We start from the raw sequence: 19,231 nt of genomic DNA on the forward strand, positions 1-19,231 counted from the left end.
AAGTTTAGACATGTGTTATACGTTAGTGGGAGATATTTAACCACTTTTTTTTAATCAACTAGTATTAAAAAGCATAAAACATATATCAAATTTATGGTAAAATTTTTATATTTTGGAAACAATTTAGAAATCAAACAACAAACAATTCACAACATTTAATAATAGCTTGAATCAAATTAGAAAAAAAAAAGTTAAGAAAAAAGAATCTAAAATGTATGATATACCCGTTTCACCAATGGTAATTGATATTTTGACATGCAATAAGTTTCTATACATTATTCTTCAGTCTCTTTTACTATTTTTCACTCATAAAATATAAAAGTTGACCCTTTTGGAAGTATTGTAGTCCTAAGTAGTTTGATTTTGGTGTTAGAGGATGTTTTTCTTTGACGAATTTTACCATGTAGAAGAATGGGTATAAACGGAAAAAAGAAATTGTGAGACGTAGTTTAAAAGGAGACAGGTAGAATTGAATGAAGGGTCGTAAGAACAACATTAGTTTTGTTTGGTGCAATCCATCAATGTGGTTCACACATACCTTATTTATTACGCTTCTTCCGGATCTTGCCACTTCATCTACTGCTATTCTTTTATAATTTTCATTTTTACATTTCACATATAATACAAAAATAAAATAATCATAAAATAAATTTTTGTATTTTTTTTCAAATAAACGTAAAAAATTTATTCGTTAAAATATTATTTCTGGTTGATGACGTTCTCACAGTATTCCTTTTAATTTTCGTGCACCTAAGCAACCACTGCAACCACCCTTTTCAATTTCATCTTCCATTCAAACTTCAAACTCAATTTATACCACCTTTCTACTTTCAGATAAATAATTAATGAACTATATATTTATTTCCACTTTTATATTTTTTAAAACTTGATCATTTTCTTAATCTTATTTTTTGGATTGATCAAGCAATAATAGGGTTTCATGATGAGAATGGAACGTGGAGAAGAATCGCTGATAGATAAAATTTGTGGTGGAAAATGCTTCTGACGTGGTTCGTACTCATTCTTCACCATTTCAACATACAGATATTTTTCTTTTTTTTGTGTGTACAGAATCAGATATTTTCCACCTCCGTCTTAATTACCAACCACTTCTATTTTCTTAGACCTTACCCTAACTTTAGCTCCCACTTTTTATCAATTTTCAAAAATCAAATATTAAAACCATTTATTGTGGCGAAATTAGTAAAATATATAAATAGAAAATGACATTATGCAGAAAAAAATAATTATTAAAAAGAGTTCGAGAGAGACGAGGTTTTGAATGCCAAGGATAAGGCACGAGAAACAGACGTAGCAAACTAAGATAACCGAAAAACCAGAAAAAGTCACTCTTTCCATCAGTTTCAATCATTTTACGTTGTTAAAAGAACGCTGCATTATATGGAAAAAAATAAAGAACAATTTTATTTATTTTTATTAACATAAGTAAGAAAACAATTTTTGATGGACAAAAGAATTGAATATTTGATAACGTTATTCCGAAAAATAATGTTAATAAATGTTTTTATTTTCTTTTTGACAGTGTAAAAGAAGAGGCTAAGAATAGTGGTGGCAACGAATATTACTCGTGCTGTAGCTTGGTTATATTAGGTATATAAACATTTTTTCCTCGTGTTTTTCCTTGTTTTAGAAAGGGGTGTTAGGCACACGAATTTTTAATCGGTGTGGATACTTCAAATGTTATAATAGCACGTTGATTGTTTCTTAGATTATTATTGTAGTTAAAAGCTATATTAGTAAAGTGTATACGAAACAAATAAATGAAAAAGATTCAGATTTCTTTCCTATGTTTCGTTTGTTTCGTTTCGATAAGTAACAATTAGGATGTTTCGGATCTAATTTGTGTGTGTGTGTTTTTAACTCGACATGCACCGATTTCAAAAATAACTAGCTATAAAAGTTCAATCTATGGCCTTTAAAAGTTAAAATTTGTTTAGTTTTTCTAAAACTATAAATTTGAAGTGACATTTTTTTTTAAAAGTGAAGTGGATCGATCGTGTACCTAAAACAATAGACAATGTTATTAATTTGATATATTACATTAATTATTTTTTATAATTTATATATATATATCTTGCTTTTGATATGATGTTGTAATGATTAGAGGTAGTAAATAGTATATTAATGTTTGATTGAAAAGATATTTTATAATTAAGTATGTCCACAAACAATATTATATATTATGAAATATTATATTAAATGAAGCATGGTTGATGTGTTATGCATGTATGTATGTATGTACGAAAGCATGCATGGATGTATGGTGTTTAACTGTTAGGGGTGAAGATTTGAGGAGCTCACATTCGTAGCCACAAGTAAAACAAAAGGACAGAAATAAGCATTGGAAAGCAAAAGGCATAGTTTTTTTTGGTTGCGTTACTTATTTTAAATATGCTATGCTATGTTCGTCACCAGGGGTATTAATATGAGACACTGTCCCTAACATTGTATACATAACACGAACACGCCCTCTGCAATTTTCGCCTTCTTCTCTCTCACTTTTTTCTCAAACCCTATTCACCGAACAACGCAATTTTTTTTTTTCAAGTTAACGTTCGGAGGAAGGTTCTTGCGACGATGGGCAAGGCTTGCGAGCTTTGCAATAACCAAGCTTCCCTCTATTGTCCCGCCGATTCCGCATTTCTCTGCGGCGACTGCGACACCGCCGTGCACGCCGCCAACTTCCTCGTCGCTCGCCACTTCCGTCGCCGTATCTGCGCCAAATGCAATCGTTCCACCGGAATCTACATCGCCGGCGCCACCTTTCCATCCAACTGCACCTCTTGCTCGCCGGAGAAGGCTCTTTCCGACGACGGCGATTCTCTCCCTTCGTCCTCCACCTGCGTCTCGAGTTCCGAGTCCTGCGCCACGAAGAAGATTAAGGCGACGCGCGGCGCGGCGGGGAAGAAAAGGAGGAGGAGTTTTTCGAGTTCGGTGACCGACGACGCGTCTCGGGAAGCGAAGAAGCAACGGGAGAAGGTCGGATCGGTGGAGCAGGAGGAGGTGTTCGCAAAATGGAGCAGAGAGATAGGTTTAGGGTTGGGAATAGGAGAGAACGGTAACCGCGTGGCGTCGCACGCTCTGAGCGTGTGCCTCGGAAAGTGGAATTTGCTTCCGTTCAGGGTGGCCGCGGCGACGTCGTTTTGGCTGGGCCTGAGATTTTGTGGGGACAGAAGTGTGGCCACGTGGCAGAATCTGGCGAGGTTGGAGAAAATCTCCGGAGTGCCAGCTAAGCTGATTCTGGCCGCACATGCAAACCTCGCACGTGTCTTGACGCTACCCCGCGATTTGCACGAGGGATGGGGCGAGTCATAGCCAATACATGGAATTGTATGTTGTAATCCTACGATTAACCAAAGTGTGGATTTCTTTTCAATTTTCTTTTCCGTTTTCGCATTTAGGGTTAGAACACTACAAATATCTTCATTATTAATGTGTTTACCAATGTGTATGAATTGGATGAATCAACCCATTCCCAAATTTCTTCATAACAAAACATTATACTTTTGTTTATGTTAAAGTCTTTAAATTTCTGATTAAGGTTAATAATATTCGACCTGAATCATAATCTTAATCGAAAATTTTGTTTTGGCTAAACAGAAAATGGATGATGTTTGAGAAGAAAGGCAAATGCGTGAGACCACATGATTGTTGTAAAGAAAATGAATGGTGATGGAGGCACGTGTCTGACTGAGTTAGTAAAAAGAAAAAGCGGCAATGGTAGGTGCCACTTGTTATCGAAAGGGCAATATCTGAATTGTGGAAGAAATTTGATGTTTGGTTTTGTCAAGGTTATTGATTCGGTTCTGAACAGGAACCAACAACCATAATTGATGATGTTGTATCACTGAGACAGTAACTAGGAGTAGCGAGTTTGAAAACCACACGTCTGCTACGTTTCTGGTTTTGGTCCCAGCCGGTAATAATAATGCACGTCAACAACCAGTGAAAAAGAAGCGGTTAAAAAAAGCCTCAATCAAATATATGTATGTGAGGTCTAAACGTGCTTCTCAAAAGTGCCACATGAGCTGGGTCGTCTATGAGTAGCAAAGCACTTCGTTGTGGTTGCAGTTTAAAGTTATTATTGCAAGAATCCTACTACCAAGAGAGAGAAGCAGTTGTTTTTTTATTGTTGTTGTTGCGTTTTTAGATTCTTTCTGCTCCAATGGGCTTCATTATGTCTAAACCACATGTTTCACTTACTTTTAATTTTAATTCATAACATTGGTTTTGTTGTCATGGCTCATTCTTAGCCATTATTTGATTTCCTTAAAATATTCATCAACTCATGGCTATAAGCTTTCCATCGTTTTTAATTGTTTAATTATAAGAGAGGTTTTTAAGAAACTTAAGAGACCATGCTACTGTCTCTCATTTCTCCAAAATCATCGTTAATTAGAGTCAATACATAAAAGGTTAAATTATTCAAAACTAACTTTCACTTAAACCAATCCCTCCTTATATTTTATTCTACTTTCCATTTAAACCAATCAATCTTTGAAATGCTGTATATCAACCATATATCTCTACCCATTTTTATGTACATATGTCAAACACGTTATCTTTAATAAATATATAAAAAAAATAAATTCCTTGAGAGCCAATGATCAATAACCAATGGATTAATTTAGAACAAGTGCATATTCATATTTAATTATAGAAGCGTTTATAATTTTAGAGAATCATTGAAATCTTAAGGTGCAATTATAAATTTTTCTTTCATAAATTGGCCTTAGTAATGTTACTACCTTTAATTTTTTATAAAATAATAATAATATATACATAGTTGTTTTTCTTAAATATAAGAAATATTATTTTCTTTTCAACAGACGTATTATGCTTACTATTTTTCTAGCGAAACTCGCAAACTTATTTTTAATTTTTCTTTAATTAATTCCTAAGGCATTCGATCACTTTCCATGCATGTAAAAACATCCGTATACCAATTAACATAAAAGTCACATTCATTTAATAGAAATATTCATTCATTAAATTAATAGTAAGGACATTATTGTATAACCGCTACTAATTAAAGAAAAATGATAAACATACACATGCACTTATTCTATACCTCCATGTGTTATTTATTTAATTTTTTAGACCACAATACATTGATTAAGGTAGTGCAATGTTTTAATTAAATTAGAATAATTGTTGATTAAATTAATGTTTGAACTATTATTTGAATTGTAATAGACATTAACACAAAAATAGTTATTTAAGTTGCTTAATTTATGTTTAACAATGAAGAAGTTAACTAAAAAACAATGTGATAATATTTTTGTAAATAAGTTGTAGCAAATACATAAATTTCTTCTTATATATCAAATTCAAGATTCTCTTTCTCATTTCCTAGTACACAAAAACAGTAAAAATGCTTTTGCAAGTTAGGATTTATTCTCCTATATGACGAAATAGTGGTGATTTGGGAATTTATTTTTGTATTCTCGTTGGCTTTGTTTAACCCGTTAAGGTTTGTTTGCTAATATTTGCATTTGTATTTGTAACGTTGACTATTTATTGAGGAACTTAGTCACAACTTTCCATCAATGTCCCATTGTTTTATTTGTAAAAATATGTTCTAGTGGTAATGTTTTTTATTTTATTTTTATGATAATTAAAATCAAAAATTGAACCCTAATTATCACATATCGGTTCATTTCTATAATATGAATAAAAAATATTATATTGAAATGGGTATTTTTGAACTTGTTTTAGTTTGTGCAAATTAAAGGAAAAATTATTGATAAAATTGAGGAAGAATTAGTTGATAAAAAAGTCAAACTTAGAAGAAAGGTTGAGTAACTCAGGAAGAAGATTGAGTTGAATAGGTTCAAAGGTATCTAAGTTATAAGGATACTAAATACCCTTAAACTTGTACAACTTAATTTTCTTCTCGTGAGTCCAACCTGTGTCTTAAGTTTGGTTTCTGGATTCACCAACTCTTCTTTAACTTTATCAAAACCCTTCATTTGAAATGTAACATGCTAAACTTAAACAAACTTAAAAACATTAATTTCATTATAGTTCGATGTGAATTTACGCTGGACACTACCAAATTCGACATAAATTAATTCGACATAAATTTACACTGTGTGTTTTTCCCCTAAATTTACATGTTTTGCAATAACGTAAGACCAAAAACTGGTCTAAAAATATCTAAAATATGTAAAAGGCCTTGTTGTGTTAGTTACATCTAATACTACATAACCATTAAAAGAGTTTATGAAATGTTTGTAATATCATCAACCTTGTAATAAAAATAATATGAAGAATCTATATTTTGAAATCGAGACCAATTTTGATTAATTAAGGACGTTAAAATAGTTGGTTAAATAATTCAAATTTACAATAATGATAAGATTATATGAATAAGAAGTTTAAATTTTGATAAATCATCAAGCTATCTTGTCTTATGCAGATTCTAGATAGTCTATTTTTTAACATTTATATTACATAAGATGCAAGATTCTTAAAGACAATATATTATAAGACAACATCAATACGAAATTATCAAAGTGTTGTGTAAAGTCTTTGGCCGGTTGACCATAAATTCCTATAAAAGCTCTAATACAATATATCAATGTATGTTGAAATTGGTGCTATATATCACTACAAGAAAGGATATTTAAAAATATAAAAATTGTAAAGGGCAACAAGTTGAATTAATGTAGAAGAAATTATTTCAACTAAAATAATACTAAGTACTAAAACTTTGTCATGCAACAAAAGATAAAAACACTAGTCTTATTCAAAATGCGTATATGAATATAGTTTCAATACATAATTTGTTGATGATTTTGTACGAGATATCAATGTTTTTTTGCTTGTGCGTTTGTCTTAAGCATACAAGTGCTAGATCATAAACATTTTACAGATGATTTGAAAAAGTGTTAGTTGCAAAAAAGTTCACTTTGTGAAACGTTCTCTTGGCCAAGAGTTGCATTTTATATCGTCTTTGAGGATTATCCATCCACCTTAAATTTTTTTTTTGTGATAAATATAAATGACAATTAAAGAATAATTGTAAAAGACATAAATTATTAGTGAAAAAAAAATATTTGTATTCTTTTATCTTAAGATATGCGAAAGGGGATAGTGAAGAGAGTGGTGATGTATGCGTGCTGTATTGTTGTAAGCTAAAAGTCCTAGTGAACATACTTGTAATAATGTATTAATTAGAGGAATCCCTTACATTTCAATTTGTAAAGAGAAATGCACATAGTCTTGGGTGAACAAATATAATATTAAGTGTTTCACTACAATCTTTTTTAGAAACTTTAGGACCGGTTAATCACTATGATCTTGTAAAATATTTCAAAACTTTATTTAATCTCCTTCTAAAACTAATTTCATTTCAATTTAAATAACCAATTATATATATATATATATATATATATATATATATATATATATATGAGTTTGCTAACTTATGTAACCTCTTAAAGTGTATCAAATTTTAGTTGACAAAAAAATCTTTATTCATAAAAAAAGACATACTTTAAACACAATAAGAGTATTTTAATAATTTTTATTTTTAATTCAAAATAAAAAAAAATCAGAAATTATTCAAATATTCTTAACCTTAAAACTTAAAATCCATAATGTATGAGACTATTTTTGTCAACTAAAATTTGATACATTTTAAATTTTAAGAGGTTACATAAGTTAAGCAAACTCCATATATATATATATATATATATATATATATATATATATATATATATATATATATATATATATATATATATATATATATATCTCAATAGACATATTAAAGAGTACAGTTGGTCCAAACATATGATGTTTTAATATTATAATTATTATTTATGATGAGGTATCATTATGTTGTTATGAACTATCTCTTATTATATACTTGTGATAAATATCATTTAAATGATAATATAAATCTATGGTTCATGTTGATTCTATAAATACAAATAGTATTTCCTAAGAAATACTTACTTAGTAATCACTCGCACTTACTATTATATACATAAAAGATCTAAACTCTCTTATTGACTTGAGATGAGAGTTTATTGCAAGTGAATCTTCTTCTTTTAAACAACAAAAAATTCAATTTCAATCATAAAAAACACTTGTGTATGGATCCACTCCCAAGATCTAATGAGATTAATATATTTGCATTTTTCATGTATATTGTATTCTATTAATACTTTTTAATTTTGTTTCATAGTATGCATCACTCCTTAAATTCATTTCTCTATTTTTTTTTTACTTAAGGTGTTAATTTGTAAGGTAATTCAAATTTTAATTTAAAACTTATATAGAATATTTTCATTATTTAGAGAATTTCAAATTTCATTAAAGAAGCAAAAGTTTAAAATTCTCCAGACCCTCTTATCTCAATTTTTTTTTTCGTAATTTCTCTTTTATTTGACTGATGTAACATCGACCTGATTTTTACTAGAACATAGTTTACTTGACTAATTATATTGAAATGTTGTTAATTAAATGTAGTTTTTGGACTAATATTGTTGGCATAGTTGTTTCTTTTATAGATTGAGGTCATTTATCTTCCAATTCTCAAACAAAAATAGGTAGAATTTTCTTTTTCAACATCAATTATATTTTTAAATTGATGTCAAACACATTTATTTTCCGTTAACATCACTTGTTATTTTTAATTGGTGTTAGTTGAAATTGTTTATCGACTAATGTCAACCAAAATTATTTTTTTTATTAAAGTTACTTTTTTGCTAACATAAGTTGAAGTTATTTCTCAAACTATTTTTTTTTCTTATATGTTAACTAATTTTTTTTATTTGTAATAATAAAAATATTTTCCAATTTGAAGTTTCCATTCAACATTAATAGAGTTTGTTTTTGGTTTACATGGCTTAAATTTTTCAATCAATATACCTAACATGCAAAACTATATATATATATATATATATATATATATATATATATATATATATATATATATATATATATATATATATATATATATATATATATATATATATATATATATATATATATTCTTATATTAACTTTTTTTTATTGGTAACAATAAAACTGTTTTCTAATCTATGAAAGTTGGAGTTTTCACTCAATGTTAATGATTGACATAGCTCAAATGCTTTTTCAATCAATATAAATTAAAGTTATTTTACAATTAAGGTTAATTAAAATTTTCAATCAATTATGTTAAAGTTAATTTTTTTTACAGATGTCACTTACATTTTTTGTTGACTTCTTTTACCGATATTTTTTAGTTAATGTGTAAATGAGTTCTTGTTGACATTGGTTTAAAAACCAATAAAAAAACTTTCCACCAATAATATTGAAAAAAATATCATTATGTAAAAAAACAAAATTGTGTCCATGATAAGTTTAAAGTAATTTCGACTTAAAAATATCTTATTTGATCCCAATAAAAAAAATAGGTTTAATAATTGAAGAAGTCCTTATTTTCGAGAAGAATCTCAATTTGGTCATTTTCTTTCTTGGCGTCTCGATTGGGTCTTATTTTTGTGAAAATTACAACAATTCGGCCCTTACCGTTAAATTCAACCGACGTCAGTATCTGATAAACGTGGCACACTGATTTTTTTTTGGTTTAATAGCCAATTTAGTCCCCACTTTGGTTGAAAAATCTCAATTTAGTCCCTCGTTATAAAAGTGTTTTACATTAGTCCTAACTTTTAAAATAGTGGGTCAGATTGGTCCCTTTCGTTAAATATAAGTTAACGAAATTAATGGATGATGATGTGACACAGCTTAAAGCTGATGTGTTAGATTGGTCCCTCGTTAGCTTTAAGTTGTGTCACATCATCATCCATTAATTTTGTTAACTTATATTTAACACAAAGGACCAATCTGACCCACTATTTTTAAAAGTTAGGACTAATTCAAAACACTTTTATAACGAGGGACTAAATTGAGATTTTTCAACGAAAGTAAGGACTAAATTGGCTATTAAACCTTTTTTTTTCTTGATGTGTCACAGTGAACTAACTAATGCTGAATGACGTGGATTTAGTTTATTTTAAAATTAAAAAATTGAGAGTTTCATGGGATAGCCACCCACCGCAGATCTTCTTTCACAGGTTAGAATTTTTTCCTAAAGTTCCACCGGAGACTTCTCTCCCTCCTCCGATTCTACCACCATTCAGATTAACTTACATATAAGGTACTGGAAGGTGTGTTTTTGTAACTACTTCGTAAGGTTCAATAGTAGAAAGTTCCAAAAATCCCACCAAATCTCGAGGTTCATCAATGATGTCGTCGCTCGCGGTTCTCTTCTTCATCCCCTCCTTCGTCTTATCCTCTCTATGCCATGCACTACCGCGCGAAGCCGCATTTGACGTCGTCGATGTCCTCTTGGATTCAAGGTTCGTATCTATGGCTCTAACACTAGAAGTTGTTCAAGAAATCTGGCCAGCCGTCCCTTGACCTCCTCCGCTTCCACCTCGCACCGTTCCCGCTCACCTCGTCCAGCCTCTGCCTCCTAAGCGTCGGCGCAAGGATCCCGACAACGCTCCCCGGTCAGTCTCTCACCGTCACAACCTCTCCATCCGATTGCGCAACCTTCATTAACAACATAAAACTCACGCCATGGTCAATCTACGACGACGTGGAGAAACTTGCGATTAAGGTGCGAGTTAGGTTTTTGTAATTAGGGTTTTTTTGTTTTTGATTTGGGAATTTTCTCAGTTCTTATTTTGTCTTGCAGTGGTTAAAATGTTGGACGAACGATTGGGTTCCTGTGCAGTCTAAGGTGGCTGCCATGGAAGGTGGGCACTGAAGAAGATGAAGGATGGCATTCCAGGAGATGGCAGATGACTACTTAGTCCTTATTTAAATTTTATTTCCCCTTTTTACAGTCCATTTTTAATTCAAAAATTAAAATAACACACTTCACATATATTTTTAATGCCACATCATTTTAAAAAGACATCATCAACATGCCACGTCACACTCTTCTTAACGGCGTCTTCTAAATTTAACGGTAAGGATTTATTTGATTCAATTTTACAAAAATAAGGACCCAATTGAGACGTCGAAAAAGAAAATACTTGAGATTCTGAAGAAATATTATAAACCTTAATAGGAAAATAAACTCGGTCAATTAAAAAAAATTCAACAATTAATATTTTTGAATTATTAAATATATTTTGATACTGAAATTAATTTACATATTTATTTGTAGTAAAAATGTTTTCTTTATATTCATCTATACTATAATAAAACTTAAAAGGAATTTATCCGTACACATTTTTTTTTCAGTTTTATTTGTAGTAACTATTTTTTTAATTTAAATAATTCCTTATAATGAAAAATCACTTTTCAATTTTACCTTTTTAATAATTAATTTTTTAATTCAAATAATTATTCATATTACACAATAAAAAATTATAAAAATGATTTACTTTTATAATTACATTTTTATTAATATTTTTTTTTCAATAATTAAAAATCATTTTGTAGTTTAGCAAAACTTCTGTTATAATAAAATAAAAGTGGATACATAATAGCACTTGTGTTTCTACTAGTTATATATAAATGAGATTTGGTGTTCACAATTTTTTTTTTCCATTTTATCCTTTAATAATTAACTGTTTTTAAATTAAAGTATTTACCTTATTAATTGTATTTTTAAATTTAATATTTTTATTTGACCATTTTTTAAATTTAACCTTTTTAAAATTAAAATAACTACCTATAATAAAAAAAATTACCAACAAAATAAATAAAATCTATATACAATAAATTTAGAAAAATTATTTATAATTATAATTTTATTATTTGTTATCATCACAAAAAAAAAAGAACACATGTATGCCATATGTTTTGACTAGTTCAATTAAAGAAATTAAAATGTAATAAATTTAATTTATTTTACCAAAATAAAAAAGTTTAAAAAAAATGGAAGTAAATTCAACCCATTTAATTTTTCTCTAAAAATGAAGAAATTTCCTATAGGAACACAAGGTGGGTTTGGTGTTCATGATTTTTAAACTGTTTAAAATAGAAAAGAAAGATAGCAAGTGATTTATACAATTCATATACTATGCTCTAAGAGAGTGATTACTTCAATTGTTACTCTGTGAGAACAAAGGGATAAACTACAAATGACCCACCAAGCCAATCCTAGAAAAATTCATGAAAAAAAGTTACCAAAATGAGCAAAATTACATCTTAACAAAGAAAACTGTTCTGGGTATAGAGAAATGGAATCAAACTCAGCTTTCAGCAGACACAATCTTGAATCTTCTGTTCCAAACTCTGAGGACTAAATAGCAGCAGCAAGTTTCAATGTCTGATTCAGTTAGCATGATGGATATAAAAGGATCCAATTTCAAAGTGGTTTTGGCAACACAACATTCCATTTTTTCACCACCTTTCAAAGGCTTTGCACTGGTTTGGTCTGAATTTTCTTGTGTTCACAATTTCAGCTAGCAGAATCTTAAGCTTGATGCCAAATGGCCCTGGCTTTACAACATCAACATTACCAGATTCTGAGCACAAGAACTCTTCTTCTTGTTCTTCTTCCTCAGATTCTGAAACCCCTGTGGTCTTATTTGTTTCTGAGTTTGAACACCACTCTCCTTGAACCAGCCCATTGGATGATCTGTTAAGGATCAAATCATCAATTTTCTCGAGAACCACATCACCTTCGCCAAATGGACGAGCAAATGCAGCACCAGTTTCCAGCATTGTATCATAATGTGACATATCAAGAAATTGGGATTCAGATGGATCAGTGTCCCAAAGACTGTACATTAGATTATTGTCCACAGTGGTGTTTTGGAACTCTTTGGAGTTGCACAACACTGTGTGGAAATATGATTCCACAGGGTAAGCCACATTGGTGAAGAACATTAGAAGTTTTCTTGGTAAATTGTCCCACCCTGTGACACAGTACTCCATGAAGGCTCTTGTAAGAACCATCCAGGGTGAGCCTATTAATTGAAAAAAGACATGAATGAGAAACCAATGACCGAAAATAGTACTTTTTCTTTATTAAAATTCAATTATCAGACTCTGTTTGAAGGTGAACTCACCTCGAAATAGCTTAAAAGCATCTGGGGTATCTCTTGATTCCACAGCAAAAAAAAGTGGACTATTCTTTTCATAATGCAAACTTTGGTCTACCACAATTTGATTAATGTCTCGTTGCCTGCATCATCAGGTCATCGACCATTTTATAAACCTATTAGACGAATGGTGGTGATATTTGAAAAGGCCAATTTTTTACACAGATAGCACAGTATCATTTTCTTTTACCAAAATAACATACTGTAGGTTTTATTTATCTAGATAGCAAACCTTTTTCAGAATTTGATTTTTGAAAAACTGAATTCTGAACATGTATTTGATGTTTCTGTTAAAAAAAGCAAGCTAATGTAAAATTATGTTCTGAACTAGCACAGTAAAAGCCTGCTATCTGAGTAAATAAAGCCTACATTATGCTATTTTGGTAAATAGAAATTGACAGTGTGCTATCTGTGTAAAAAAAATCTTGAAAAGGCTTGTTTCTTTATTCTCTGATACCATACCAACATGAAAGGTTGAACACATTTTGATTAAGATCATAATCTACACCTTTTTGAGTGAAAATGATGAATAAATTAAGAAAGAAACCCTGGTGTCTTGCATCTTTTTGACAGCAACAATTGTGAATTGTGATTAGATGATTTCTTTATTGAAGTCAGATAATGTATGGCTCTTCACTATACATAACAAATAAAGGTAACTGCTAGACTACTTCTTTATGTTAGCAGTTAATGTTATCACTATGATTATTTGATTAAAATTTTACTCTTATTATATGCATATAGTTAAGGAAATATGCTACACCTTAATTTGCTGACTACTTACTCGTTCCGAATTGTCTTGTTAGTGTAATGAATGAAGTTGACATATCTTGGCAAGAATGTGAAAGCATGAAGGATATCTGCACAGAAATAAATAAAACATGGTTGATTTGCTATCCCATTGAAGGCACATTGATAGAGAATGCCTTGGTTATTACAGTTTATGAAACACTAAGTACTATGTAGGTGTTAAGAAGAAGATCATGAGAAATTGCATATGCTAAATCATTGCAGCATCTTTGATGGATCATTTTCTTTCTAGATCTCAACATAACCACGCAAACCAAGAAAAGGGCAATTCTAATATTTCTTGCAATCAGTTTTTTTTTTTTTGCTTGGTTGGAGCTATTGAATTAAGAGTCCTCTAACATTTCAGATTGACCTGAATTTGGAATCCAACTCATGATGCATACTATTAACAGCAAGAAAACTTCAGAATGCAAGTTTTTATAGTATGTAAAAAATTTGCATCATTGACACTTACCATCCTGAGTCATGAGAGGATAATCTGAAGCACTTAATGTGATGAACCAGTCCCAATCTGAGTTCAGTTTAAGCAGCAATGCAGCAGCATGCAGAGGAGCTGAGAGAGCAGAAGATCCCATCCTATTTATGGCATAACTTTTCCCAATGACATTCACATTTCCAAATTCCTCAAACACCTTAATTGACTTAACTGAAATGGCTAAATCCATTCTTTCAGACTCAGAGGAACAATCATCAAGCTGAAGCAGGTACTGGTTTCTTGGATGGTACACAGCCTTCAACAGCCTCAGCATCTTCTTAGTATCTCCTTTGGTGCCAAGAATCCAATATGCAAGCACAGGAGGGTACCCTTTTCCTTTTGATACAACATGCTTAGGATTGAAGTGCCTTAACTCAGACACTGTGGCATGAGAAACGTTTGCAGTATTCAATCTTGAAACTGTTCCATACAACACCAGACACACAACAAAAATCAGAAGATACAGACGGTAATCTAATCCCCTACATGGAAATTTGGATGTTCTCATTGGAGTGGTTGTAATTGGATGTAAAAAAGGTTCTAGAAAGATTAAAATTCAGATAAACTTGGCTGCCATGAAGAAGTTCATCTATTGCGAAAACAGATTATCCTGCAGCAACAAAATTTGCCTTTGATCTGACTTTGATCTGGGGATCTGATGCATGGATGAAGTCTCCAAATGCTAAAGAATCTCAGAAAGTGCAAAAATGGGAGATAGAAACTAAGGTACATCAGAGAAAAAAATGCTTTTGTGTATAAAAACATCATATATTACTTTTTTTTTTGCATTATTGCAGCATTTTGTTTATAAACTCATCTTAAAAAGTGAGAGAAGTAAGGTGATAAATCAGTGTAGAAGGTGTGATTGTGATCGAGAATGGAAAAAGGTGAAGGATGTTGAAACTTGTACCTAACGTTTGAAAACTTGAACTGGAAGGAAACAAAAAGCATGGTTGCAACAGATTTGAAAGCTTATTATGACCCTTTCCGAAAACAATAAACTTTCTGTTGGTTGAATAAATTAGTGAAAATGGTATGTGATGAGAGGGAGTTTGCATGAACAATCCTTTCCCTAATAAAATGGCAGTGAAAATGATTAATGAATATTTTGTTTGCTTCTTCTTTGGTTTCCTGAAATTCCTCTTGTTAGAACATCAAGTTCACCTTTAAAAAAAGATTCAACAAGAAAATGTTCAACTCTACTCTTTTCTTGATTGATTCTTACAGTGAAAAACATTAAAATTTTTAAATTTCAATCATCATTGACATCTTTGTTTTTATTGTAATTTATAGGAATTATAATATATTATTGCCTGTATTTATTTGGATATATATGTATATATATTTATTTATATATTTATATATATATATATATATATATATATATATATATATATATATATATATATATACCAACGTCATATAAGAAACAGAATTCAGTGGATTGGTTTCTATGATATATTGCTTTTGTTGTATAAGAAAACATATATTATTATTTTTTTCATTATTGCGGCATTTGTTTTGTAAATTTATTGCAGTATCTTACAACCTTGAGGTTTCAAATGTTTTATTGGTCTTGAAAACTTTAAGGTGTGTTCTTTTGGGTGTATTTGGGGGAGATGATTTGAATGGATTTGAGTGGATTTGAGGGCAATTTTTTAGTTGTTTTTTTGAGTGGATTTGTGGTTAATTGAGAGTAGATTTGGAAGTAAAGTTTGTGAGAATTAGTTTAGGATTTGATTAATGTGATAGATTTTAAAAATTAGTTTAATTGGTAGAAATTAAATATTACTAAAATGCCCTTAGTTATAAAAGTAATATAAAATGTTATTTTTTAATGTTATATTTAATTGTAAAAATGTTTATAAAGAGAAAAAAATTATGAATAATTTATAAAATTAAAAAGTTATAATGTAGTAAAATGAATTTATTTTAAAATGTAGTATTTGCTTGTAATATAATTTACTGCGAAGTGATATCAATTTATTTGTTAGGGAAAATTTATTTGTTAGGAAAGTGAGAATGATTAACATTAAACAAACAAATAATTAAGTAGCAAGTTATAATATTACATGACCTAAAAAAAGTTGCAACAATTAAACATACAAATATTCTTTTAATAGTTCATGATCACGTTGATTCAGCAAGGTATCGTTGCAATGCATTGAAACGATATTGTATTGGCATCCCTATTAGACGTCTTGTATGAGATGGATGCGAAGATAAAAAGTCAAAACACTATGTGAATAAATTATGATCTTCAATGTTCATAGTTAAACTGATAATTTTTAATTAAAAATGGTTAAACTTAAAAAAAACACTTAAAAATAAAATCGCAAATCATATATATATATATATATATATATATAGATCTATATATATAGATCTATATATATAGATAGATTTATATATATATCTATATATCTATATATATATATATAGATCTATATATATAGATCTATATATATATATAGATCTATATATATATATAAATCTATATATATATATAGATCTATATATATCTATATATATATAGATATATAGTGTGAAACACACGTATTAAATTAATCATGTCATTAAAAAATTAACATAACTTAAATATAATTATCACTTATAAATTATTTTATAGATGTATTTACAGTATAAAAGCACATGTTCTTATAATTTTATATTAGTTATAAAACCATTTTTAATTAATAGAGAATATTTTGCATTACATGAAATTATATTTACAGTAAGTTTGTTAATTTTTAAATATTTATTTTTAAATATATAGCGAAATTTAAGTTTATATTATTATTTTTTCCTTCCATTTAACTTTATCTATAATGATAAAATTCACATCAAGTTAAATTTATATTTAAATTAAATGTTTTTATCAAAATTTTGGATTAAATTAAATAAGAAAAATGACAAACCCAACCTATACTTAATTTATCCTCAACTAATGAAACAAACTTATGGAAAATCACCTAATCATCAACCATCCAGACTTCATGCGGGTCTGTGAAGAAGAAGAAGCTGCATCCCATCCGCCACGCTCCACCATCCTTCACCTTCCTCTCCTTCATGCGGCTCTTTCAACAAGAAGAAGAACAACAGTTTTGAAATGGAATCTCGTGGGTGAAAACGAAATCAGCCATTCATGGTAATCGATTACTGACTGCTTAACCGAATACCATGCCTTCCTTTTCACATGCCTCAGCGTAACCGGTTACACCCACCAATAACCGATTACAGCACCCTCAATTTTCACTTCGTTCATCGAAATCCACAACTCTGAACCGTAACCGAATACACACAGTTGTGTTCTTCCTCTTCAACCGCATGCTTCATCTTCACCCAGCCATTTGCTTCCCTTCAAAACACACCACCCTTCTTCGTCTTCAACTGGCAGACCACCACACACATGCCTATATTATTTTATGTTATTATGTATAAGGTATTTGAAAAAAGTATCAAGGCAAATATGTAAATGTGGTCACAATTAGCGCAAATCATCTCACTTGTGCAAAGATATCCAAATCGTGCATTTCTGCAAATCCATCGCTTTCCGTCGTCGACAATCAAGGCAAATGAACACGTATGGAACCTTTAATCCTCGCTCGCAAATCAATGCAAACAGTGAATTCCCTTGAACATAGCCTTAAGGAGCTAGTTATAATTTTTCTTATGTTGGAAGGAGATTTAGTAAACTAGAAATACTTTATTATAATATCTCTTAACGAAAAGAGAAGATGAAGATGTCTCGGTTTATAAAGGGTAATGTAACACATAATATTTTTATAATATTTTCACACACTTTTATTAGGTCTAAAATAAACGATACATTAGTAAATAAATAATAATTAGTGAAAACATAACATGTATATTATGTCAAAATATCATATATGTCAAAATATCTTTTTTCTATTTTAAATTCTTTTAGTTTAAATAATATTTTTCCTATTTTAAATTCTTTTAGTTTAACATAAAATAATAATATATTCTAGTCAAGGTTCAATGGTTTAATCATGGTTAAATTAAGGTAAAACATAATTAAAACATTATTATATTTTTCCTATTTTAAATTCTTTTAGTTTAAATGATATTTTCAAGACATAAAATGATATTATATTCTAGTCAAGGTTCAATGGTTTAATCATGGTTAAATTAAGGTAAAACCGAATTAAAACATTATTATAAAAATATAAATCACAATTCTATGATGTTAAAAATTAATATAAGATTTAAATTTATAGGTTCTTAAAATTTAAATAGTATAAATCTTAAAATAAAATAAATTATCATATTTATATTACAATTTCAATAATATTTATTAATAATAAATTTATTTGCAAAATAAAAAACAAAACATAAAAATTTTGGGTTAGTTTTGACTATTTTAAGAAAAAAACTAAATTAATAAATTATATATTTTTTAAATAAACTGATTTAGATTAAACTTTGATGGTTTTTCCAATTTTTTGGTTCTTGATTTTGGGGTTTATTTGAATATTCCGTTTACTACCAGACTTATCAGTATAGTTATTCAAATAGAGATCTAAACTCGCGAGAATTAAAATAAATAAAAAAAAAATGAATTACGGACCTAACAGAAATAGTTTTTAAGCATAAAAACTATTTTTTTAATTAAGAGAATCAGATAAGTAATTTAATCTAAAACAAATAAAAAAATGTAATTAACAAACTGCTTAAAATTGATTAAAATACAATAGTTAATAATATTTACAAAACTGATAGATGTATAAGATAACACATAAATAAATTTATGAAGACACGTGGTGAATATTAAGCTTTTTCACAAGTTTTAAATTTTTATAATTTTTAATTAGTTAAAAAGTATATTAGAAAATGT

The 19,231-nt window shown here is 29.3% G+C and overlaps 2 protein-coding genes across 3 annotated transcripts; one reads left to right on the forward strand and one right to left on the reverse strand.

Annotated features, from left to right (window-relative positions):
* Positions 1 to 2,426: 2,426 nt before the first annotated feature.
* BBX32 (B-box 32) lies at positions 2,427 to 4,260 on the forward strand. Of its 2 annotated transcripts, XR_015779889.1 has the most exons (3): positions 2,427 to 3,351; positions 3,622 to 3,741; positions 3,836 to 4,260. XR_015779889.1 is itself a non-coding variant. In XM_047312353.2 (2 exons), exon 1 carries the CDS (start codon positions 2,599 to 2,601, stop codon positions 3,334 to 3,336), a length of 738 nt encoding a protein of 245 aa, XP_047168309.2. In that variant the 5' UTR covers positions 2,427 to 2,598; the 3' UTR covers positions 3,337 to 3,351; positions 3,622 to 4,260. The 2 variants fall into 2 exon arrangements, 1 of the variants encoding a protein (XP_047168309.2); XM_047312353.2 differs by having other exon boundaries at positions 3,622 to 4,260.
* A 7,727-nt stretch (positions 4,261 to 11,987) lies between these two features.
* Positions 11,988 to 15,177, reverse strand: LOC148204441 (beta-glucuronosyltransferase GlcAT14C-like). The gene is made up of 4 exons (XM_088091986.1): positions 14,353 to 15,177; positions 13,873 to 13,948; positions 13,056 to 13,171; positions 11,988 to 12,953 (listed from the first exon to the last, which is right to left on the reverse strand). Exons 1-4 carry the CDS (start codon positions 14,879 to 14,881, stop codon positions 12,385 to 12,387), a joined length of 1,290 nt encoding a protein of 429 aa, XP_087948112.1. The 5' UTR covers positions 14,882 to 15,177; the 3' UTR covers positions 11,988 to 12,384.
* Between the last annotated feature and the right edge of the window lie 4,054 nt (positions 15,178 to 19,231).

This window comes from Vigna umbellata, chromosome 1, assembly GCF_029865625.1.
Source record: "Vigna umbellata cultivar VRB3 chromosome 1, Vumbellata_1.0, whole genome shotgun sequence".
Taxonomy (NCBI): domain Eukaryota; kingdom Viridiplantae; phylum Streptophyta; class Magnoliopsida; order Fabales; family Fabaceae; genus Vigna; species Vigna umbellata.